Genomic DNA, 25,617 nt, shown 5'->3' with positions numbered 1-25,617 from the left:
AGACAGCACAAAAGTGGCTTAGGGACAACTCTGTGAATGTCCTTAAGTGGCTTGAACCCAATCGAATATCTATTGATAGACCTGAAAGTGGCTGTTCACCGACAAAAGTAACCCCAAACACTAGAAAAACACCCGTAATGAACAGAGGACAAGGGTTAGTGTGATAATATAGTGCCATCTAAAAAAACTCGACTTTTTTGCAATTTATTTATTTATTTGTACATATATTTACAAGACTACTGTAGCATTTCTCAGTTTTATTTTACATAAAGCAATTAGTTACATTTATACATTTAAAGTAAGCATACTTAGTGACACAAAGATGCATTTGGGCACCATTGGTAAATCTTTGACCGTTTGAGCTTGTGTAAATGACGACACTAACAATGTGGTGCTGTCCAGTGCGCTGAAAAGCTGTTACCAAATATATGAGCAGATCTTATAATTTTGAACAATTACTTAATTGTTGAATCATACACGCACCCCTGGAATCTACGCCCATGCTCCCACTCAAAAAGCTACTTTACATGATTTTTTCAATTGTTAATTAAATAATTTTTGAGCAATTTGTTGCCAATAAAATATTTTTGAGCTGAGCATGTCAAGGGGAACATGTTTAAAGTTACTAAATCACTTACTGAATTAAAAACACTTTCAATTAATTTCAACTAGTTTCGACTGTTTCTAAATTTCCTGATATTTTCATGTTTTCCCTGACTGTGGGTTTCCGAAGTGCGATTACCTTTTTTTCTTAAAGCTTGCTGTTCTCCCGACTTTAGTTAGTATTGTGCCTGAGTGAAGAACAGCCCCTGAAATACAGTAATGGGGTAGTAACTGTGTTGTGTCTGTAACCCTCATTTTTGAACATATAGCACGAAGCACCCATTCATTTACACCCATAAATATTTTAAAGTAGTCCATGACGCTCTCCTTGCAATGCTCACAGAAAGAATATTCCGTGTTTAATACAAGTGCTCTATGACAGCATAATGTTGATTACCACCAAAAATGATGTCGACTCGTCCCTCGTTTTCTTTAAAATGGGAAATATCGAGGTTACACTGAGGCGCTTACAATGGAAGTCAATGGGGCCAATATTTGGAAGTTGTAAGGCAGAAATGTAAAGCTTATAATTTACATAAAAGCACTAACATTCATACTTCTGATCAAACTTGTGTATTATTTGAGCTGCAAAATAGTTTAAATCATAGTGTCAGTCATGTCAGTTTCAGGGTTTTAGGGTTTATGTCGCCGCAATGTCAACAAATTGGTAAAATAGGCTCTAACTTTACACAGAAAAGGCTAGTAAGCGATTTTATCACGTTAAAATAATGTTAACACACATATTGATTACATCTAGTGGCTATACATTTAACAGGGAGTATTTTAACATTTATGGATTGGCCCCATTCACTTCCATTGTAAGTGCCTCAGGAGGGACGAGTCGTAATTAGCCTCGAATGTTGTTGATTGAAATTAACTTAATGCTTTAAGTCAAGGGCGTAGCAGCCACAGTGGGCGTGGGGGGGACATGTCCCCAGCACGAGTATTCATTAAGATTTGATTTTTACATTATGTTTGTGAGGTAATTGTATGATCAGTTGTTTTTGCCAATTTAAGCAGATTACTAGATCTGTTTTGTATTATAATTTTTTTTATCCCCTTTTCTCCCCAATGTTGGAGCGCCCAATTCCCACTACTTAGTAGGTCCTCGTGGTGGCATGGTTACTCAACTCAATCCGGGTGGCGGAGGACAAGTCTCAGTTGCCTCCGCTTCTGAGACCGTCAATCCACGCATCTGATCGCGTGACTCGTGCATGACACCGCGGAGACTCACAGCATGTGGAGGCTCATGCTACTCTCCACGATCCACACACAACTCACCACACGCCCCATTGAGAGCGAGAACCACTAATCACCACCACGAGGAGGTTACCCCATGTGACTCTACCCTCCCTAGCAACCGGGCCAATTTGGTTGCTTAGGAGACCTGGCTGGAGTCACTCAGCACACCCTGGATTCAAACTCACGACTCCAGGTGTGATAGTCAGCATCAATACTCGCTGAGGTACCCACGCCTTACTAGATCGTTGTTAAATATGTAAAGCTATTTTTTATATCAGCTCCTGTTTTTTTACCTCCATGTTGGTGTGCAGTCTACAGACTGTAGGAAAAAGATCTGCAGTGTTCTTAGGACTCTTTTGAATTTTACTGAAGTTAATAGATATGTAGACCCTATTTTAATACATGAAAACATACAGTCGTTATTGAAACTCATAATTATAAGACTATTATTGTTGTCTTTTGATCAAATTAATTCTCCACAGCTCACAAACTGTAGGGAAATGACAGACTTGCTTTGCACTTTCTACAGATTACAGTAATTAATTACACCCAACACCTGTCTAACGCTGAAGATGTGAAAAAGATTTACTTCCAAAATTCACGCCAATCCGGAGACCCCGAGCACGCACAGCATGTAATGTGCGAATGCATAACTATGAGAAAAATAAGGTCAGTGGTAAACATGACTTAACGATATGTGGACGATTTGTTCTACAGCATAAATGACACACAGTCATTCCTTGAAGCCGCCATGTGTTAAAAAATTTATATAATTACGACTATAAAATTCACATTTGAGGTATGACTGTGTGTCATTTATGTTGTAGAACAAAACATCCACACATCGTCAAGTAATGTTTACCAAAGACCTTATTAAAAACCCCATTATAAAAACCCATAGAAAACTCCAGAAGGAATCCATGGAGAAATCCCTTCCAGGTGTTTGGACTACAAGCTGAGCAGCTCTATTCACACTGAATTAGCAGCTTTTCAAAATGTTGAGTCGAGCCTAATCTGCTGGATTTAAAATATAATCACATATATGTTATTGAATGTATTCATCAAATGAATTAACTGAATGTAAGTTACAAAGTCAAGATGATAAACTGAAAGCTAATTTCTTATACAAACACCACCAGACCACAAGTATGTCCTGAAATTTATTGGACTGTTTTAATAAAACTTTTTTAAAAATATTCTCAGATATAAAGAAGAAGGACTAAATACTGTAACTGAAGAGGTTAACAGTGTCCGATCAGTGTTTATTCCAAAAAAAAAACGGAAATGGAGAGATAAAACTTAACACAAAAATAAAAATAACACAAATTAGATGACGCGTACAAGTACGAGGAAAACAAGAAACGGGATGCAACTCAAACTTGAAACAATTGGGATACGTAGCAGCAAGTTAAAGCCCATTTCAAACTCGCTTATGGTCAAACTGGTTTGCAGGGTCGTTATGAGCTGTGAGATCATCTCCGTACTCCATGAAATCGCCAGTTCAAGGTTGAGAATGAAGCTTCACAACACTGAGACCCTACAAACAGCCAACATTATGAACTCTCTAGCACTGTGAGAGGAAACCAATTTACCAAGAAAATTAGGAAACCGGTTTGCTCTCCACTCATCACACGCGGCCCACAAGGTCCAAAATGAAAATCTGCTCCAGGACTGAGTTGACGGTCTTAGAGGTGTTTCTGAATCGAGGATTACGTTGGAGTCGCCCATGGACGTTCTTGCTGCTTTACAGAGTTCTGTCACAGTATTTGGGCAGGAATGAAGATGCGGTCGACCAGGAATCATCTCTCGGGCATCCGACAGAACACGTAAAATGATTGGAACACAAATGAAGATAGTGAAAGTGAAGGTAGGTAAAATAGAAGAGATGTAGTGTTTCACTCTCCCTTGGTGACCAAATCTTCAATGTAGGCATCAAGCTCATCATCACTACTAATCTCGATGTCCTAAAGAACAAAATAAAAACAAATACAGTCATGAAAATGATTTAAAAGGAATCTGTGTGAATGCAAAATCACAGGAAGACAAAGGTCATGTTCCAAAACCTAGTGAGCTGCTTACCTAGACAGCAAATGTATCACTCCTGACTTTATATATGCAACATTATTGTGTCTTCAAAAATCGTAGTTTTTTTTGCCAAACTCTAAGGCAGCATCACATAATTGCTACATGACGACGCCCATTCCTGATAGATAAATATACTTTAACACACCATTTTACCCAATATTTGCGTGAGCTGTTTTTACTGTTAGTAAATTAAATCACATTGTTAGCTTAGCAACATGCTAGCATCAAACTCTATTAAACATGGTTTTACAACCCCATACTTGTTTTAAAAACCATACTTTTACCTCAATTTAAACATGATAATATGATTTTTATTACCATTGTTTTGTTTTGCCTGTGTTATTACTTTGATTATACTACGAATATTCAGGGTTGGGGAGTAACGGATTACATGTAATGGGATTACGCATTCAAAATACAAAATATAAGTAACTGTATTCAACTACAGTTACAATTTAAATCATTGGAATTCAGAATACAGTATTTTGATTACTGAAGAGATTACTTTGCATTTTAATGTCATTTGTTTCATTTAATATTTAGTCCTTTCAGATGGAAAACTTTTATACATATAAATACAGCGGTGAAACACTTCCTTATGATGTGATATGGTGCGTTCACATACAACACAAAGAACATTTTCGCCTCGCATTGCTCATGCGAGTTTGACCGCTGGATTATACATTTGTGTTTAAACTCGCGTTCATGGTTTTTTCATCCGGGCTCTGTACATGTATGATGTTGTGTCATACAATTCCGCTTCAACAATTTTTTCATCCATTTTTTCAGATTTCTTCTGCTACTATGTCAATCTCAATGCTGATAGGCTTTCGCGACATGTCAAGCGAATTTCTCGCTCGAGCTGAAAAATGTCAACTCGTGCAAATACACGAATGAAGCGATTCTGCGTGTTCGAGTCGCGTCATTTGCGTCTATTCACATCTTTGCATTGACTTTGTATGTAATTGTGCTGCACGAAAATCTTGCTTCACGTTGTATGTGAATGCACCACTACATTCATCCGAGCAGACAGAGAAGTTTGAAGTAAGTTTGGAGCAGAAGAAATAGAAATAAACCTTGTGTAAATTGTTAGCTTTATGCTAAGCTAAAATGCTATTTCTAGCCATTTTACATGCACATGTTACCAGACACGATAAAATTTATTATCAGGAAAATTTCACGTTAGATTATAATTTCTATTTTCTAGTAAGACCTTTGATATTAGGGCAAAAATCATATTCTTGATAACAATTTTTGTATTGTTTTACTGTAAAAATATCTAAAAATCCTTCAAACAAGAACAATTAGATTTATCTTGTTTTAGAAACAACACTGCATAAGATATTTGGGTTTTTCAGAGAATGTATTCTTAACATGTGTATTTTGTCTTACTGTACTGGCAGAGTTTTATAGTCAAAACAAGTGAAAAAATCTACCAGTGCTGAAGAAGTAATCCAAAGTATTTAATTACATTACTGACCTTGAGTAATCTAACAGAATACATTACAAATTACATTTTACAGCATGTAATCTGTAATCTGTAGTGAATACATTTAAAAAGTAACCCTCACATCTTTGCGAATAGCATGGTAAAATATGGCTACTTTAGGCTATTTCATACGGGATGGATAAAAGTATAGCGAGGGAACACAAAATAAATGTGAGGGAACATCTATTTCAGAAAATAAATTCTCTCCCCGTCTTCTAAAGGGGTTCTGTATTTTTGTGCTTAATTTCAGAAGTGCTATTTTGTAGCACTTTTAGAGTTGTAGAATGCTCCAAATTAGCCACTTAAGAGGTTCCATTTCAGTTCGGATGCTGCCTTGGAAGGCAGCTCCCTATGTAGGCAGTTGACAGCAAGGTAGCTCACTAGGTTTTGGAACAGGACTAATGTGAGAGCGTGTACGTCAGACCTCCTGGACTTTCTGCAGCAGAGCGACGATATTCGTTCGTAGTTTGCGAAGTTTGTCTTCAGACTCTCTGAGTTTAGTCTCTGCTCCGCTGCTCTTCTCCTCCACAGCACGTGCCCGTGACTCTGCCCGAGTCTGATAGGAGTTACACAAACTCTGCAGCCCAGCCTCATATTGTTGAAAATACTCTTTCTGTAAAAAATATGTCTTTCAATGTTTGCATATGTTTCCATGTTAGTGTAGTAGTCGACTCAAGAGTGACCAGACAAGGTTATAAACATCTCTGAAGGCTTCCACACAGTCTGTACTTACGATGGGGAAGGCCACAAGGTCCTCGGCGCTCATAGTGTTCACAGAATCTTTAGGGATTCGGAAATCCGGCGGGAAAAAATACCGTAGCAGCGTCCTGTGTGGAACAAACAGCATGAATGTCAAGGTGAAATTCACGCAAAAATACATCTCATTAACAGAAGCACACAAACATACCTCATCATGGTGACGAGGCCTTCTGACGTCTCTCTGCTTGGCCCGCTCTGAGTTGTGTCTGGCTCGGCGGTGGTGGGCGGGGTTACAGAACGTGCTGGAACCTGATTGGTGTCTGGACTTTGAGACTCTGGCGAGGCGGGACGCATAAGACGGACGTCTTCACTGCCCTTAAACACCCTGAAAACATAACATACACATTAAAATAAACACCAATAAAAATGAGATAAAAAAAAATAAATCAAAGCTAAAGGCGTTCCAACTAAATATTAGAGTAAACAACTTATTTTTTTTGGCAAAAAATTATTTCTATAAAATAACAAAATATGATTTTGAACACATAATGATTGATTTAAAAAAAATATTTAAAAAAGACATTTTTGCACTTTAAAACGCAGCCTTTTAAGGTTTAGTACTCGCTCAAGGCCACATTGTGATTTTTGGCACTTTTCCACTGAACGTTACGGTTCAACTCGACTCAACTCTACTCGCTTTATGTTTCAGATCTTTCTTTTTCACTGCAGTTTAGTGCTGCCTCAACGTGGGCGGGATTATAGTCTTATCGTCATAGTTGCTCCGCCTCTTCTGCCGTGACATCATCTTAAACACGACACAAACTGACCAAAACAATAACACGACCGCTAGCTGTTAGCTACTAGCTCATTGTGCTGCATAAAGCAGTTGTTGCATGGTGATTTTACACAAGTGTAACAGTTAAATTGATCTGGTTGTTTTAGAAGCTTTCCAGTAGCTGGTCATCTAAATAAAGTGAAGCTTTCAAGCAGAGTATAGAGCTAACGTAACAAAACATACCATCCTCCATCGTATCCGAGTCCAGGGCGCTCGCCCTCCTATTGCTCGCCCGTATCCGAGTCCAGGGCGCTCGCCCTCCTACTGCTCGCCGGTTTCGATAGCGTCCATTTGGTTGAACCACTTGATGGTTCTGTCGTCACTTTTAATTTTTTTTAACTTTTCCCTACACTGTTGGTAGGTCCGGTGGTAGCTGCGGGCAACAGCTGAGACACTTCCCGGGAGACTTTATCGCTTCGCTCAACGCTAACGAGTGGACCGTCTGCACCTCGTGTATTGACCACTGCGTGGTTTTGCGAACAGCCAACAAATGAGTTATTTAGTACCACTGCTGTAGCTAACTTTAAAACTAGCGGGTTGATGTCGCGTGTCGGAAATCCAGTGACGCTGGTAGTGACGATTCTCCCTGACAAATCAGTGATCTGCAGGATTTTGACGTCACATTTAGCATCAGCTCGGCTGGAACCTCGGCCGAGGTGGTACTAAAAAAAGTATCAGGTACCATTCACAGTGGAAAACCCCCAAAAAGCGAGCAGAGTTGAGTTGTACCGTGCAGTGGAAATCTTAATTAAATCAATCGTGCAGCATTAGTGGATATCATACTGATATCTCAGATGTCTGCTGGTTTCAAAATGTTTTGGATGGTTTCCCTCATCATGTGGCCTATAGATAAGTGCCTCGTTCACAACTTTCATGACCGTTATGCCATTTATTCCACATTAACCTGAGAACGAGACACAATAAATATTCAATATTCTTAGGAGTGCCAACCCTTCTACGTATTGTGGCTTTTATTATTTCTGGATTATGCATTTAAATTCAGAGTTTTTACAAAGTGTGTTACTAATTCATTATAAATAAAACATTGGTTTTACATATCAGCGTTTTTATGCTTTTAACGATATGCCGATGGTTTTATAATTGGCTGATAAATATCGGCAGCCGATACATCGGTGCATCCTTAATATTTTGCAATGCCATCTTTCATGCTTTTCATCGATACTTTAAAACCTTATATCGATCATTTATTTTCATTCATTTATTTGTGCATTATTTTCCTTCAGTTCAAAGGTCAAATAAATCAGCACAAATTCTGATATGGTGTTTTCACAGTAAGGTTAGAGCAGCTTCTGAGGCGAGTACAGGACAAAATCAAACAAGACCACACTGTAGCATTGTATTGAATAGTGCATATGTATAACAATATTGTTCAATAGTTGCGGTGTGTACATACCAGCGGTCTCGTGGAGTGTTCATGGGAACGTAGTCAAACTTGACCTTCCAGCGTACACTCTCCTTCCCCATCTCTACCGCAGTAACACGACCCGTGAACCATTCCCCTTTCACCTTCGCCTCCACCAGAATGCCTTTATCTATACCACGCAAACAGTTTTGTCATCTCTAAATGGTATTCCACTTTTCCATTCTTCCATCATTGTGTGAAACAGAATGAAATATTCTGTATATATATATATATATATATATTACCTTTCTGAGCATTTTTTGCTGCCTCTTTCTTCAGCTCTTCATTAGTGCTGTTAGTGACATGCTAAGAGAGAAATTCAGATGAATTAATCCTGTCTTAAGTATTAATGAATCACAATTTCTCTGTAGTAAGGCTGTTATTGTACCTCTGTGCTTGTCTGTTTAGCTGGTGTTGTGGTTTTCTCTACGACAACTTTCCCTCGACTCTGAACAGATGCCGCTATCTTTGATTTTTTGGGCTGTGGCTCATCTTCCTCCTCCTCACTGTCTTCCTCCTCCTCTTCTTCCTCCTCCTCCTCTTCTTCCTCCTCCTCCTCCTCCTCATCAGCTTCCTCTTCCTGGACTCTACCCTTCTTTGCATTGCCTTTCTTGGTGGCTGGAGTTTGTTTGTTTGCAGTCTTGGTGGAGGATGGCTAACACAAATGACACAAAATAAAGATATTTTTAAGCCATGATTTTCAATGACATTTTTCAATGAAACTATTAAAAAGTTACAGACATGACAGCATCATTTTCTGTTCATGAAAATGACTTGACAAATTCACACATCAATTTGTTGTGATATTTCACAGACTGGCATTTTGTACTTGAGTAACATTGTATACTAATAAAGACAGAGGACACTTTGGAGCGTTTTCACACTAAGTGCTGACCCAAATCTGTTTGGAATATGGTTCGTAATAGATTAATGCGTACAAACAAACGCTCGGGCGCTTCGCTCAAATTGAGCAAAAAAATTTATAAATAAAAGAAATGCCCAGACAGTTCAGTTTGTGGGTTTTGTGGCTTTTCTGAAAGAATATTGGAGATTTAGGCTACTTTAAATTTCCATCAGGACCCTTGTGATACAGCAGTCGAGAAAGGATGCCTACTAGCCACCAAAAGTACAGCGACTTTGCAACCTCAATGTGAACGGCACATTACACTGAAAGTAGACCAGAAATGCAGTTTATGTGAATCTATTTTAGTTGTTCGGCTGTATGTGAGATCACTTACTGTCGCAGCGCGACTCTGAGTGGCACTTCTACGAGCTGGTGCTTTAGAGGGCGGGGCTACAAGTTGGGGTGCGGGTTTTGTAGGCTTTGCGGAAGGAGCAGGTGACTGCTTAGCTTTGGGTGGTGGGGGAGGAGCTGGTGGGGTCCGAGTAGGTCGTGATGGTGGCGTTGGTTTAGGGGGCGGAGTTTTTGCTGCCGTTGGTTGACTGACAGCTTTTCTGACCACTGCAGGGAGAGGAGGTGAGCGAGGGCGGGGGGCTGCTCGCTGGGATGAGCGGGTCGGCTATAAGGGACAAAAATAAAAAATTAAATCTTACAAGTCATATTTCTCTCTAAAATCAAGAGGAAGAAAATTAACATATTTCTTCCAAAATTCACATAAAAAAAAAAAAATAATAAAATAAAAAACTCATTCTCATTATGGTAATGCAACAAATAAATAATTAATTATATATTATTTACATTTTAAAGTAGCTATACATCATGTTGGTATTTGTTGTACTGCCTTTATGCTGATTAAACTGATAAAAAATATGTTATATATATATATATATATATATATATATATACACACATACACACACACACACACACACACACACACACACACACACACACACACACACACACACACACACACACACACACACACACACACACACACACACACACACACACACACACACACACACACACACTCTCTAATACAGTAACTCTAATGAGAATCCCTATTTAAAATAATGGGATTTGCACTCTAAGTCACTTTGGATAAATGTACAGAGGCAAGAAAAAATATGTGAACCCTTTGGAATTAGCTGGTTTTCTGCATTAATTGGTCATAAAATGTGATCTAATCTTCAAAGTCACAAGAATATACAAACACAATGTGCTTGAGCCAACAACACAAAAACAATTATAATCTTTCCTGTCTTTATTGAACACATCCCATTAAACATTCACAGTGCTGTGGAAAAAGAACCCTTGGATTTAATAACTGGTTGATCCTACTCTGGCAGAAATAACCTCAAACAAGTGTTTCTGGTAGCTGCGGATTAACGTTCAGAAGGAATTTTGGATCATTTTTCATTTCAGAACTGCTTTTAATCATATTCTTAGGGATGTCTGGTGTGAACGGCTCTCTTGAGGTCCTACCACAGCATCTCTATTGGGTTAAGGTCATGTCATGGACACCATGTCTCTTTAATGTTTTCCGTATAGTAGCCTAATGAACAGAGCTGTTAACCAGTTCTTTGTCCTTAGAGTCATCTCGGCTGGACGGCCACTTCTAGTGAGAGCACCTATAGTACTAAATCATCTCCATTTATAGACAGTTTGTCTAACTGTGGACAGATGAATATCTAACGGCCACTTCTAGAGAGAGTACCTATAGTACTAAATCATCTCCATTTATAGACAGTTTGTCTAACTGTGGACAGATGAATATCTAACGGCCACTTCTAGAGAGAGTACCTATAGTACTAAATCATCTCCATTTATAGACTGTTTGTCTAACTGTGGACAGATGAATATCTAAGCTCTTCGAAATAACTTAGTAACTTTTTAAAGGTTTATGCCAAGCAACAATTATTTTTCTTTGAGTAGCATGGACCACGTCAGCAGATGCTTCTTGTAAATAGCAAATTCAAAATGTTTGAGTGCTTTTTATAAGTCAAAATAGCTCAAACTCATTTAATTAATTGAATGCGGGCAGTGGTGGCTCAGTGGTTGAGGCTCAGGGTTACTGACCAGAAGGTCGGGGGTTCAAGCCCCAGCACCGCCAAGATGCCACTGTTGGGCCCTTGAGCAAGGCACTTAACTCCAGTTTGCTCCAGGGGGGATTGTCCCTGTAATACGTGCACTGTAAGTCGCTTTGGATAAAAGCATCTGCCAAATGCATAAATGTAAATTGGATGCCAAGTTTGCCAACTGCTGACTCTAATTAGATTTGGTTGATCTAGGGGTTTACATACTTTTTCCATCCTGCACTGTGAATGTTTGAATTATGTATTGAATATGTACAAGAACAATAAAATTATGTGCGTTACTAGTTATAAAAGAACGTTTGTTCACTATTGTAACTTAAATGAAGATCAAACCAGATTTTCAGACAAATTTCTAAATACATGCAGGTAATTCTAAAGGCTTCTCATACTTTTTCTTGCCACCGTATCTGCCAAATTAATACATTACGTAACTGTATAGCAATGAAGATTTTAGAATAATTCTCAAATCTTAATAGTACTATAAACAGACCTAATTTTCTGAGAAAAAATAATAAAACCTGCACAGGTTTTCATAAGATTCATCCACAAATATATAAGACACACACTCAGTACCTGAGGGGTGCGCTCTTCTGTAGGTTTTGCAGTGATAGCTAGTGGGAGCTGTTTTATATCTGCTGCAGATTTTATTGTTGTTGTTTTCTAAATTAGGAGATATGAAGGATTAATTAATATTAAATAGACAGAGAGGGGCTTTTGAACAGAGCTGATAGACAAATGAGCACCTGCAGGGATTCTAGTTTTTCCTGCTGTTGGCGGATTTTCTCGGACAGATCTTTCTGTTTGTCCTCTGTTGTTTTGATGTCTTTTTTCAACACACCAATTGGCAAATTCTGCTTCTGCTCAGGGGCATCACATCTAACAGTAAATAAAAACAAAAACAGAATGAGAAAGGAAGAAACCACAAAACCAAATCTTAAATTTACACTTGGACGTTGTCTGGTGTCTAGTTTCTCAACCTGTCCTGAGTTCCATCTGGATTCATTAGACACACCCAACTGTCTGGGTAACGTTTGTCCACGGCGTCCATCTGAAATGGCAATGTCCGCCACTTTAAACACTTATCTACAGGAAGAGAAAGAATGAAATTCGATTTTTTACATTTACCGATTGTGACAGATAGTGAATTTTGTAGAAATGGATAACTAAGGTGGTTGAAATGCCGATATGCGAGATTAATCAATGATTAATCATTATCTACTAAAACTATCATTATCTATAAAACTATCATTGATTAATGCGAGATTAATCAATGATAGTTTTTAAAATCGTTTTATAGATTATAAACTCTTACTTTAACGGGCACAGAGATAGCAACAAGAGTCCAAAATGAATAAAATCCTAGATAGCTGCTAGCCACAGAGAGACACAGAGGACTAATAATAATAAAAACAACTATCGGCATAGGTTTTAGCCGACAACCTCTAGTTCCAAAAAGCAAATATCAGCAACTATCGCATAGATTTTTTGCCGATAACCGCTAGTTCCAAAAATCAAATATCGGCAACTATTGCATGGATTTTTTGCCGATAACCGCTAGTTCCAAAAATCAAATATCGGCAACTATCGCATAGATTTTTTGCCGATAACCGCTAGTTCCAAAAATCAAATATCGGCAACTATTGCATGGATTTTTTGCCGATAACGCTAGTTCAAAAATCAAATATCGGCAACTATTGCATGGATTTTTTGCCGATAACCGCTAGTTCCAAAAAGCAAATATTGGCAACTATTGCATAGATTTTTTGCCGATAACCGCTAGTTCCGAAAAGCAAATATCGGCAACTATCGCATAGATTTTTTGCCGATAACCGCTAGTTCCAAAAATCAAATATCGGCAACTATTGCATGGATTTTTTGCCGATAACCGCTAGTTCCAAAAATCAAATATCGGCAACTATTGCATGGATTTTTTGCCGATAACCGCTAGTTCCAAAAAGCAAATATCGGCAACTACCGGCATTGATTTTTTTTGGTGATAACAAAAAAGCAACTATAGCACTGATTAATTGGTAAAACTGATATATCGGTCTAGCTCTAGTGGTTGCAAAATGGTTTTTATTGAACCAAGTCAAAATAGCCAAAATTAAACTCTGGTCTCTTAATATGGCTTGTGTTCCTTCTTCAATGTAAAACTAAAGGATTTTGCCCATTTTATTGCTGACCAGACAACAATCTTAAGTCTATTTGCTTAGAAAATAAATAACAAAAGTTTCCTTAACAAGTTGCACAATTTGAGGTATTATTCTTGTCCATAACACAAACGGTGCAGGACAAATAAAGTATTAAGGGTAAGGGGTTTGATCAAAATCTATAAATGTGTTTAAGGCATGCTAAAGGAAATTAAAGTGAAGTGTTGAGTCAATGTTTATGTTCGTACCGCACTGGATGGTGACTGGTATCTCCATGGCTCTCCGTCGTCGAAACCGAAGTTCATTGGATGGGACGGAGTTCCAGTTGGCCGATAAATAACCAAATTCATCCCAAAATTTCACTATACCTTTCTGAGCTGTTGAAGGAAACGTTCAATTTACATTATAAACTGTTGAAGTCACATTACTCACTATCAATCTCATAAAATTTTAATAAAGCCAATGTTGAATGACAGACATAAACAGGAAATGGCTGTAAACTAATAAAAATGAATCCTACATTTTTTTTTTTATAGATGTCTGCCCTTTTGGGATGCACAAACAAACAAACAAGTGAGACCACCAAAAACATAAAGACAAACACTGACCTATACTGATGTCCTTCCAGTATTGTGCGAGATATTCTCCCATGGCTCTAAGTAAATGTCTGTATTCTTTAGCATCTGCAAAGTCCTGCTTGTTGTGTGTTGGTTCCAATACTAGATAGGGAACATCCACCACTCCTACAACACCGCCACATGCCCTGATAAACAAATATATGCATTGGTCATCTACATTGCACAAAAGAAGCTGTTCTCTGGAATGTTAATGATTTTTAATGCTATTGTAACATGTTACAGTTTGAGTGATGCCATCTGTGTGTGTGTGTGTGTGTGTGTGTGTACGCTCACATTCCTCCTTCCAGCTGTGGTCCCGTTTTCTCATACATCTTAATGAGACGGCTGCAGTTGTATACAAACATCCCATCCTGGTCTCGTCTTTCAATGTTCACGCCAAAGATAAAGTTCAGCTCCTTGGGCTCCTTCAAAGCTCTGATTTCAGAGAAACAGTTACAATAGTCAATATCAGTTTGTTTTCATGGATATTAGGCTAAATATGTTATTCATTACCACAAATAAGACAATAAAAAACAGTATCAGACATTAGATGGAAAGGCTTTTAAATTCAAACACAATACAATAGTGTGTTGTTACTTTTGTTTGGATGCATGGATGGCTTGTTTTCTGGTAGCTTCTGCACGTAACATCACAGCCGAATCTTGTGCTTTTCTTAGCGCGGCCTGAAATCATCCACAGAAAGACAATAATGTTAATTGTACATATTGGTTAAAATCTTATGTAAAACCGATTATCGGTTGATTTTTAGTCTTAAACATCAAAATACATTCATATTTAAAATTGCACATCATAGAGATGGACCAATATTGATTTTTCTTACAACCGATTACAGATTAAACCTATTCTTTTTGTTCACATGTCCGATGACCGATATGCAGAACCGATATTTAACAATTGTTTTGAGAATGCTTTTAAGCACGATGGCAACAAAAAGATAATAATTAAAATACAACATTAAAAACAAAATAGCATTCGCCTATGATTATCTAAATAATAAAATAATACCATATAGAAGTGTAAATATCGGTTAAAAACTTCTGTAAAACAGATTATCGGCTGGTCTTTAGTGTTAACCATCAAAATATCTTAATATATAAAATGATATATCATAGAGATGGACCAATATTCATTTTTTACAACCGATTATAGATACATATGATATGCAGAACCAATATTAAATAGCCATTTTATTTTTGCCTGCATGCACAATGGTAACAAAAAAAAAATTATTACACTACAACAATAAAAACATAATACCATTAGCCTATGAATATGTTAATAATAATATAGGTAATACAATATATACTTTGTGTAAATACCATTTAAAAACCAACAAAACTGATAATGGGTCGATCTCTAGTCTTAACCATCAAAATATATTGAAATGTAAAAAATAATAAAACAAAAATCATAATTTGATAGATAGATCTCAGGGTGATACCTCAAGAAGTTGCTTGAGAAAACACCAAAGAAAGATACCCAGAGTCTCTGCTTATCTGCGTGAAAGTGCATTAGGCATGCTGCATGGAGGCATGAGGACTGCAGATGTGGCAAGGGCAATAAATTGCAATGTCTGTAATGTGAGACGCCTAAGACAGCACAACAGGGAGACAGGAAGGACAGCTGATCGCCCTCGCAGTGGCAGACCACGTGTAACAACACCTGCACAGGATCGGTACATCTGAATATCACACCTGCGGGACAGGTATAGTATGGCAACAACAACTGCCCGAGTTACACCAGGAACACACAGTCCCTCCATCAGTGCTCAGACTGTCCGCAATAGGCTGAGAGAGGCTGGACTGAGGGCTTGTAGGCCTGTTGTAAGGCAGGTCCTTACCAGACATCACAGGCAACAACGTCGCCTATGGGCACAAACCCTTCACTGGACCAGACAGGACTGACAAAAAAGTGCTCTTCACTGACGAGTCATGGTTTTTGTATCAGGGGTGATGGTCAGACTTGTGTTTATCGTCGAAGGAATGAGCATTACACCGATGCCTGTACTCTGGAGCGGGATCGATTTGGAGATGGAGGGTCCGTCATGGTCTGGGGCGGTGTGTCACAGCATCATCAGACTGAGCTTGTTGTCATTGCAGGCAATCTCAATGCTGTGCGTTACAGGTAAGATATCCTCCTCCCTCATGTGGTACCCTTCCTGCAGGCTCATCCTGACCAGCATGGCAATGCCACCAGCCATACCTCTCATTCTGTGCATGATTTCCTGCAAGACAGGAATGTCAGTGTTCTGCCATGGCCAGCGAAGTGCCTGGATCTCAATCCCATTGAGCACGTCTGGGACCTGTTGGATCGGAGGGTGAGGGCTAGGGCAATTCCACCCAGAAACGTCCGGGAACTTGCAAGTGTCTTGGTGGAAGAGTGGGGTAACATCTCACAGCAAGAACTGGCAAATCTGGTGCAGTCCATGAGGAGATGCACTGCGGTACATAATGCAGCTTGTGCCACACTAGATACTGACTGTTACTTTTGAGTGACCCCCCCCCTTTGTTCAGGGACACATTATTCAATTTCTGTTAGTCACATGTCTGTGAAACTTGTTCAGTTTATGTCATAGTTGTTGAATCTTTTTATGTTGAGTTTATATTATCAAATTGTCCAAAGATGATCAATTATCAAAGGGTGTATACTGTATCATTATTTTTCTTTCAGGCATGACAACAGAAAGCTATTACAAACAACTGCCCCGTATTATCAAACAGGTAAGAATTTAGATAATGCCTTGAATTTCACAAATCGTAGGGTTTGGAGTGTGTTTGGGTGGGTATGGGGTCTTACCCTGGCCTCTTTGGATAAATCATCACCAAGTTTTAACTCCAGAGCACGAGCTTTACTCTCGGACTCCCTCGCCTTCTCCTCAGCTACAGACAAAGTCACAAAAATATACAGAAACAAGAAATGAGTGAGGGAGTTCTCACTTCACTAAGAATTCAGTCTGAAATAAGCTACTTTTTCCATTACAATTTGAATCAAGGAAAGGGTTCAAAAGATCATTGTTTCATTTATTATCTTCCCTGGAGGCCTGAGAACATGAGCAATTATATCCTCTCTCAAAATGTTGCATTTCTGTATTTGCATAGATTGAAAGCAGAAATGGTTTGATAAAAGAAATGACCTCAAAACACACAAATCCGGTCAACTTCTCTTAACCCGGGATTCTAGTCCTGTTTAGGCTGTTTCTGTGAACTGGTGTTAAACTCACCGAGTTTGGCTAGGTGATCCGCCTTCTTCACCTCCTGCTCAGCACGGGTTTTAAAGCGTGTTGATGTGTATTTGTACATCCTGAAAGTAAAGAAAACAGGTTGTGTTGCTAAAATGAGTGTATACATTTATGACAGGGCTGAGGGCGGGGCCGGGTTGTGATTTTACACACCCGGCCCCTTATCAGGTTAATCAAGCCTCCGAGAGGGATAAAGACCAACTGCGGACGGTGGTGAGACAGATAGGGTGCGTTTACGGGCAGCTGTTCGGCTTATGTGTGTTTGTGTCTTTTGGTTTTAGTTCTTTATTAAATATCATTTATATTGTCAAGCCGGTTCTCGGCTCCTACATGCCCATTAACTGCTTTACATTGGTGCCGAAACCCAGGAAGGAGGAGGGATGCCCGTTGCGGAGTCCTCGACACGGCCGTCCACCCAGGGGAGCGCCGCTGCCATCCACCAGGGGACGTAGTAGCTGACCGCGGGGAATGGCCGCCGTCCATGAGGTGAGTGGGGACTGGACTCCCCGACCGCCTGGAGCAATGGAGCCGCTGCCAGGGGCGGAGGAGTGCCCTGCCATCCCCGAGAAACACGGAGGGGTCGAAAGAAGACCGCCGTCTGCGAGGGGAGGAGGGAAGTGTCTCCTTGACCGCCTGGGCCGAAGGAGTGTCCCCACGAGTCGCCAAGAACATGGAGGGGCAAAAGCCGGGGGTCGTAGGTCTGACTCCGGTCCGCCCGGGCAAGAGTGGCTGCCATCCACCTGAGAGGGTGGAGGAGTGATCGAGGACCACGCAATGGTGCATCAGGGAACCGGTGAGCGAGTTATTTTTTTTCTTCCTCTCTCTCTCCTTTCTCTGTTGCTCCGTGTTGGCCTTTGTCCCTCATCTATTTAAATTTGTTGTTGTTTTTACCCTCCTGCCTCCTCCCAGGTCGAGCAAGGTGGGGATGACCCGCCAGCAGACGGCGCAAGGCACGCCCCTCCCCGGAGAGAGGGGGGTGTACGTCATGCCGGGGTCTCCCTAGCCTGAGGAAACGCCGGGAGGAGTGTAGAGCGGAGGAGGGCGGAGCCGGGCTGGAACAACACACGCCCGGTCCCCATTCAGCCTGATGGGGGCACGCGAGGGATAAAGGCGGATGATGACGGTTCGAGAGAGAATTACAGGCAGCTGCTCTATGTGTTTGTTTGCGTGTTTTTCAATTATTTCTTCAGTAAACTATTATTTATATCGTCAAGCCGGTTCTCGCCTCCTCCTTGCCCATTAACCACTTTACAATATTTGTCATGGGTTTTTATATGTCCTTTTATATGGGATTTTTCGCAACGGTCTCAAAGGTAGGTGATTGTTAATGTGTATACCTAGGATTATATAGGCAGCAGGACAATCTCTTGGTTCTGACTTTGTGACCCTGGATAAAGATCCTCATTCTAGGGTCGATGTAAAGGACAGCAGCATACGCACGGAAGGACCTTCTCTCCGGCTTCCTGTTTACAACACAAACACACAAGCGTAAGCATCACCAACAGCACTCCACTTAATGTCCCTCCAGCTCTCTGAACTGGTAAATTCGAATGCACACTGTAGGATTTCTGCCACATTTTGCAATCTAGAAGAAACTGTAAAAGAACTTACACTCCCTCTACAGGTGTCCCGGCCATTAGAATATCCTGGTGGTCCGTTTCCACATCCAACTCTGGTTCTCTGTTATCCATCAGCTTCAGATTGTAAACTACAACTAAAGTGCCTAAATACACACATACACACTCAGATTTAACATCCCTGCTAATCACAAGACATTGAGCAGAATGTCTAATATGGTTAACCATAAACACAGCGACTGTTGTGCAACTAACCACTGGGTCCCTCAATCTTCTTGAACTGCCGAAATAGCTGCTCTTCATTCTTAAAGGGAGAGTACTTAAAGATCAGTTCGGTCTCGATCGCGTATTTCTCAGAGTCTTGAGTCAGAGGCTGTTGGGTCTTCGCATCCCAACTGGGCAATGGAACAATCACCTACAATAAGCAAATAAAATATTTAGAAATGCTGCTCTAATCTCTATTTGTGTGTTTCTACGCCAAACATTAAAGCCAGAAACACACTTTACACAAATACGCAGATGCAAATGCATTGCCAACGCACAGTCTGGTTGAACATACGTTTCATAATGTGTGTTTTTGCATTGCTTTAGCGGTGACTCAAGGGGGGGCAATAGAGTAACCTTCAAAATTTTAGCCATTAAACTGGGTGTTATAATTCAGGTATGTTGCTTTAAATATATTGACCCCCCTAGTGGCCACGTTGAGAATGCATTGCATAATTGCGTTGTGTTATCAATTGCGCTCAGACACATTTTGGAACGCAACAACACACAAAGCTTCAAACTTTAAGCATCTGAGTTAAGCATACTTGCGTAGAGTATGTTTCAGCCTTAACATCCTACCTCGTCCAGACCCTCTTCTTCATGAAATGTTCGCGACAAAAACAAACACGTTAATTTGTCTTCTTTTTTGGTGAAGAGCATGAAGTCCTTCCCAATACGCATTGAACCCCTAAGAAAACAAACATGATGTTCATCTACAAAACAACTAAATAATGACTAAAAATAACCAATGATTTGTGGAATAGTTCTTATAAAGTATTGACGGCAAAGTCAATTTTTCAGGAATGAAAACGTGGCTGTGAGGGATGAAATACGGCATTCCAAAAACATTACAATCTAGATAAATACAATCTAGATAAATACAATCTAGAAGCACAAACCGTTGAGCGGATGGTTAGTCTCTCTCTCACAACCTTCATTTTTAAACACGAAAAATTAAATATGCTGACTACCCTGACCAAAGTCTAAGAAGGCAGTTCACGATTTTTCGATAAAAGTGTAATGATACTTACGACTTTAACCCATTTCCATATTGGCCAATGTGAGTAGACTCTGGGAACCGTTTGCTCGATTTGCCGAACTGGATAACGTGCGTGGCTTCACCTATTCAAAACAATTCTGTTGTCGTCACTGAGGTACAAAAACAGCGTTGTGTATGAAATCTGGTTGCCTTGTGATGTTTAGATGTATATTTTTTGAAGAACGATACTCACTAGGTTCCATTCCAGTGCCATCGTCAAGGAAACAGAGCATAAACCCCCCTCTCAGGTCTGGTCTCTTCTCTGATTGGTCGTAACAAATGATTATTAACAATTAACTACGGTAAGATGGAAATTTAAGAGAAATCTACAGCATGAGGATATGTTTAGCAATCTTTTATAATGAATCAAGTCATTGTACAATTACAACAAAATGAATATGTTTAATGCCAATGTTGAAATGATCAGAACTATTTTGTACATTACGGTATCCAACCTGTGTAGATGTCTATCCGTGTGGCGTTTGCGTCTCTGTAGTCAAAAAATGGAGTGGATGTTCAGTTCATTTTAATACTGCAAATAATTTTAATGATTCTTAACTGTCTTCTACTACGTGTGAAATCATTGACGTAAAACACATTGTTTATACCTCGAGTTATCCACGAGTTCGGCCAAAGCTCCAAATAGAAACTCGTGGGTTGTCCTGTTGGCAATAAAATAGTCTGTTGATATTTTCATGTAGTTAGCAGACAAGTATTCACTTGATTCGAGTAAAATAAAGCTATTTTTGATGCTGAATTTGGCCTGTGGGCCAGTAGTTCTGAGATCCGTGATCTAATCACTTCAAACGGCACCAAAGCTGTTATTATTTCAAACCAAGTATACAGTAGGTATTCCATTCCTATTACAGACACTTCCTGAAACAGGATGCATAGGATCCTGTATTTTATGGATTGTATTTATCTGAAAACCACTGTGCAAAAATAACCCAACCAACCGAGCAAAGTTGAAATAAGAATATACTTTTTTTATTATTATTAATATTACCCCATAACCTTTGGGGTACATGTTTTTTTTGTGAAATATGCAAAAAAATAAAACAACAAAAAACTATGCAATTTAAGACTCAGTCCTATCAAGCAATTGTATTCTCTATCTCGATCTCAATTCTCACACACAAAGGCAAAAACATGGGTACTTACGAGTTTGTGTGCAGATACTCAAAGGTGAGCTGAGCCCGGTTTAGCGAGCTATAATATGTGTAGGCCATCGTCTCAAAGAAATTAAATTTAAAAAATCAGAAGCTGATTGTGTTCACGTCTCTCCTCTACATTCTTTCCATACACTCAGAATCATGCGTGATTTCTCAACACCTATAAAACAACAAATCACACAAACATGGACATTGTTTTAATGAAGAATGCTGATATTCCTGTTAGCCAGTATTACCTGACGATCAGCCCCTTGGAAAAGGCCAAGTTTATACTAATCTGTTCAATTCGGTACCTCTGTTTTCAATTTTCTAAGCGTTTTTGAAAGTCTCAGTTTTTGGAGGAGAAAAAATGCTGTTCTAGTGTGGAGCGAAATGAATACGTTTTCAAATAAAAATATATTATTATGGACTTAGCCTTTGGTTGTGTTCGGAATGGAAAACCAACTGAATCCTGGGAAGTATATACTGCATACTGCCTACTATGGTTAAAAAGTAAGCAATGCTAAACGTTTCAGACAGTAGTATGCTACATTGTTGTCACATGACGTCATTATGTAGCATTCAAGTGCCGTTCTGTTATCTTGGAATAATTTGGTCATGTGCCATTTTTAAATTAAATTTAGTGTATACCTTGTTAAAGGGCAGTCTCGTTAGCTTTGCACTGCGAAATTCCACAAGCAAAGATGGTGTGGGTTGGTGTTGCGTGTGTATGAAGCCAGCAAAAAGCCTCTTTTTAATGCTGCCCTTCAAATAAATTCGCCAGTCAAAGTTAATCAAACTTGAACGTAATAACAGCGAGCAGAAATTCTCAGCCACCAAAAGTCCATTGCACGAAATTCACAATCGCGCAGATTCCCACTGAGATGACTGTATCTTGCCTGAGGAATTTCATTGTGCAAAGATGTACGATATAGATGACCACGCCTTTTAACTTTTGTCCACCCAATCAAATAATGAGTCAAAATAGAGTTAATAAAAATTGGACCAGTGGCCACACCGGAAATGGAAGGTCAGATCAAGCACATTGAATTGTGGGATATAGTACTTCATGTAGAAGTGCTTCGGTTCAAGCTCATTCTGACAAAAGTGATCGACTGAGTACAGAATGGCATACTACTCGGTCATATACAGATATGCCAGAACTAGTAAGAGTAGTATGGTAGTACAGAATGGCATACTACTCGGTCATATACAGATATGCCAGAACTAGTAAGAGTAGTATGGTAGTACAGAATGGCATACTACTCGGTCATATACAGATATGCCAGAACTAGTAAGAGTAGTATGGTAGTACAGAATGGCATACTACTCAGTCATATTCAGATATGCCAGAACAAGTAAGAGTAGTATAGTAGTACAGAATGGCATACTACTCGGTCATATACAGATATGCCATAACAAGTAAGAGTAGTATGGTAGTACAGAATGGCATACTACTCAGTCATATTCAGATATGCCAGAACAAGTAAGAGTAGTATAGTAGTACAGAATGGCATACTACTCGGTCATATACAGATATGCCATAACAAGTAAGAGTAGTATGGTAGTACAGAATGGCATACTACTCGGTCATCTACAGATATGCCATAACAAGTAAGAGTAGTATGGTAGTACAGAATGGCATACTACTCAGTCATATACAGATATGCCAGAACTAGTAAGAATAGTATGGTAGTACAGAATGGCATACTACTCAGTCATATTCATATATGCCAGAACAAGTAAGAATAGTATGGTAGTACAGAATGGCATACTACTCAGTCATATACAGATATGCCAGAACTAGTAAGAATAGTATGGTAGTACAGAATGGCATACTACTCAGTCATATACAGATATGCCAGAACTAGTAAGAATAGTATGGTAGTACAGAATGGCATACTACTCAGTCATATTCAGATATGCCAGAACTAGTAAGAGTAGTATGGTAGTACAGAATGGCATACTACTCAGTCATATACAGATATGCCATAACAAGTAAGAGTAGTATGGTAGTACAGAATGGCATACTACTCAGTCATATACAGATATGCCACAACTAGTAAGAATAGTATGGTAGTACAGAATGGCATACTACTCAGTCATATACAGATATGCCACAACTAGTAAGAATAGTATGGTAGTATGTCATTCTGAACTCAGCCGTTGTACACTAAGGTTTCTACTATGGTAATGCACCACCATGCATATAGATAATTAGCATGCTATGCACAGTAAACATGAAATAGTAATAGTATGGTAGTATGCAAATGCGAACATAGCCTAATCTTTAAAACATGCCAATGTGTACTTAATATGACCTCTTGTTACAGAACTATCTAGTCACAAACTTTACTTAAATAAAAAAAAAGTATATATATATTTACAAAAATCGAACTGTTTCTTTAAGATTTGTGATATCCATTCTTATTGGAAGCAAATGCCTTTGGTGTGGATACATTTGTGGAGCATGCACCGACTTTGCATTACAAAATTAAACAGAATATTCCTCGTCTAGCCAAACTAATGAAGCAGACAGGTGAGATGTTGAGTGGGAAGTCTCTGAAGGACATTTAATGTCTGTCTTTTAACTGAATGCGTGTGCATTTCACCGCAAATCCATCCACCAAAGGCCACCTAATGCTGCCAGGCGCTTCAGATCCATATACAACAGCAAAGAACTATGGAGCTGCTAATATTTTGACCCACAACACACTCACAAATCTCCTAGTGCATACAGTAAAGCATTGGTCTAATAACTGCGGCCTGTCCATAAACAACCGTCTGCATTAACAAATGCAACAACCTTTATACAGTTACACAAGCAATACATGTTATTTCAATAATGCAAACCATTTAACCATCCCGTGACCTCCGTTTTGTGCTTTATCCAAAGTTTTCTGCCTGTTGCATGGAAAAGTACGAAACAAAACTTGTGTTTATTCCTTTTTCGTTCCTATAAAGTAGATTCAAGGCCGCGAATCGCTCCAACAGCGCTTTCCCCCCTCGGAGAACACACGAGCGCTTAGAACCCGCCCACCATACAGCGCGCAGCCAATCATACAGACTTACCGCTTCATTCCGCACGTTTGATTAGTTGAAGTTGCCGTCGCTCAACTCAAACCAGGAAGTGAATTGGAAAGACATTGAAGAAATGTGACGAAGAAAAACGCGGGGAGAGAAACGTGCTGCAGTACAGATCATCGATAAATTGCCTTGGCGAGATTCCTTTAAAAAAATCATATATAAGGTAATAGTGATAGTACAGCATTTACTAAATATTAAAATAGGACACAGCATGAATGCAGCCGAATTCAGCGAGATAAGTTGGTTTACTATGCATCTATTTGTGAGTCTGTGCAATGTGCAAATTTACAGCATATCTAGTAAATTTCAGATGCACCCTTTTTTAAAAAGTAATATTTCAGGTTCAATAAATTAAGCTCAGTCGACAGCATTTGTGGCATAATGCCATTTACAAGCAGTGGCATAACCAAGGGTGGGCCGGGGTGGGCCTGGGCCACCCAAATTAGACCCATTATTCTTTGACTTCAAATATATATTTATAAAATTGTTTTTTAAAAATGCAGACATTCTTGTTGAAAGAACTTTTTGAATGTGCCACTTCTCTGTTGTTAAGGACACATTAGTAAAAAAAAAAAGCCCACCCAAAAGTAATTTCCTGGCTATGCCCTTGATTACAGGAAAAAATAATTTCAACTCGTTCCTTCTCTGCTTTAAAGAAAGCAAAAATCGAGGTTACACAGAGACATTTAATATGGAAGGGAACGGGCCAATTTTTGGAGGGTTTAAAGGTAGAAATGTGAAGCTTATAATTTTCTAAAAGCACTTGCATTAATTCTTCTGTGTATTATTTGATCTGTAAAGTTTAGACAGTCGGTTTTGCGGGATTACAGGGTTATGACACCTATCCCTTAAAATTAAGAATTGTTTCAACAGTTTATATGAATGGTTGTTTTTGAATACTGTCTGTAGAAGGTAAGTGTGTGTGCATTTCTTTTTCTCTCCCCCTCAGATAAAAATGGTTTTCATGGAATATTAACATACCTCCAAGCTGTTCAGATTAATGTACCAGTAATAAACAATGCATAGACATTATTAAATATTGCCAAGATGGCACAATGGACTTAATCTCTAGCCAAATTAACTAATTATGATAACAT

The 25,617-nt window shown here is 39.2% G+C and overlaps 1 protein-coding gene across 4 annotated transcripts in view; it reads right to left on the bottom strand.

Moving 5' to 3' along the window:
- Positions 1-204: 204 nt before the first annotated feature.
- LOC127638286 (ATPase MORC2A-like) overlaps positions 205-25,617 on the bottom strand; it is a 28,818-nt gene continuing 3,405 nt past the window's right edge. For 3 of the 4 annotated variants that reach the window (XM_052119760.1, XM_052119759.1, XM_052119758.1), the window contains exons 3-28: positions 21,444-21,614; positions 20,891-20,944; positions 20,738-20,772; positions 20,476-20,544; positions 20,275-20,365; positions 19,823-19,931; positions 19,235-19,394; positions 19,014-19,125; positions 18,740-18,865; positions 17,385-17,464; positions 16,961-17,043; positions 14,741-14,826; positions 14,438-14,578; positions 14,135-14,289; positions 13,775-13,903; positions 12,354-12,459; positions 12,120-12,252; positions 11,950-12,036; positions 9,615-9,896; positions 8,765-9,031; positions 8,622-8,682; positions 8,368-8,506; positions 6,327-6,503; positions 6,153-6,246; positions 5,844-6,032; positions 205-3,809 (exon numbers count right to left, since the gene is read on the bottom strand). In XM_052119760.1, the coding sequence (XP_051975720.1) occupies positions 3,741-3,809; positions 5,844-6,032; positions 6,153-6,246; positions 6,327-6,503; positions 8,368-8,506; positions 8,622-8,682; positions 8,765-9,031; positions 9,615-9,896; positions 11,950-12,036; positions 12,120-12,252; positions 12,354-12,459; positions 13,775-13,903; positions 14,135-14,289; positions 14,438-14,578; positions 14,741-14,826; positions 16,961-17,043; positions 17,385-17,464; positions 18,740-18,865; positions 19,014-19,125; positions 19,235-19,394; positions 19,823-19,931; positions 20,275-20,365; positions 20,476-20,544; positions 20,738-20,772; positions 20,891-20,944; positions 21,444-21,511 (3,102 nt within the window). In that variant the 5' untranslated portion in view covers positions 21,512-21,614 and the 3' untranslated portion in view covers positions 205-3,740. Of the gene's footprint in view, positions 3,810-5,843; positions 6,033-6,152; positions 6,247-6,326; positions 6,504-8,367; positions 8,507-8,621; positions 8,683-8,764; positions 9,032-9,614; positions 9,897-11,949; positions 12,037-12,119; positions 12,253-12,353; positions 12,460-13,774; positions 13,904-14,134; positions 14,290-14,437; positions 14,579-14,740; positions 14,827-16,960; positions 17,044-17,384; positions 17,465-18,739; positions 18,866-19,013; positions 19,126-19,234; positions 19,395-19,822; positions 19,932-20,274; positions 20,366-20,475; positions 20,545-20,737; positions 20,773-20,890; positions 20,945-21,443; positions 21,615-24,286; positions 24,443-25,617 lie in introns of those variants that run through there. The other variant, XM_052119757.1, reaches the window with a different exon arrangement.

The sequence above is a fragment of the Xyrauchen texanus genome, chromosome 46 (assembly GCF_025860055.1).
Source record: "Xyrauchen texanus isolate HMW12.3.18 chromosome 46, RBS_HiC_50CHRs, whole genome shotgun sequence".
Taxonomy (NCBI): Eukaryota; Metazoa; Chordata; class Actinopteri; order Cypriniformes; family Catostomidae; genus Xyrauchen; species Xyrauchen texanus.
Note: the sequence above shows the minus strand (reverse complement) of the source record. Positions and strands in the feature narration are given on the sequence as shown.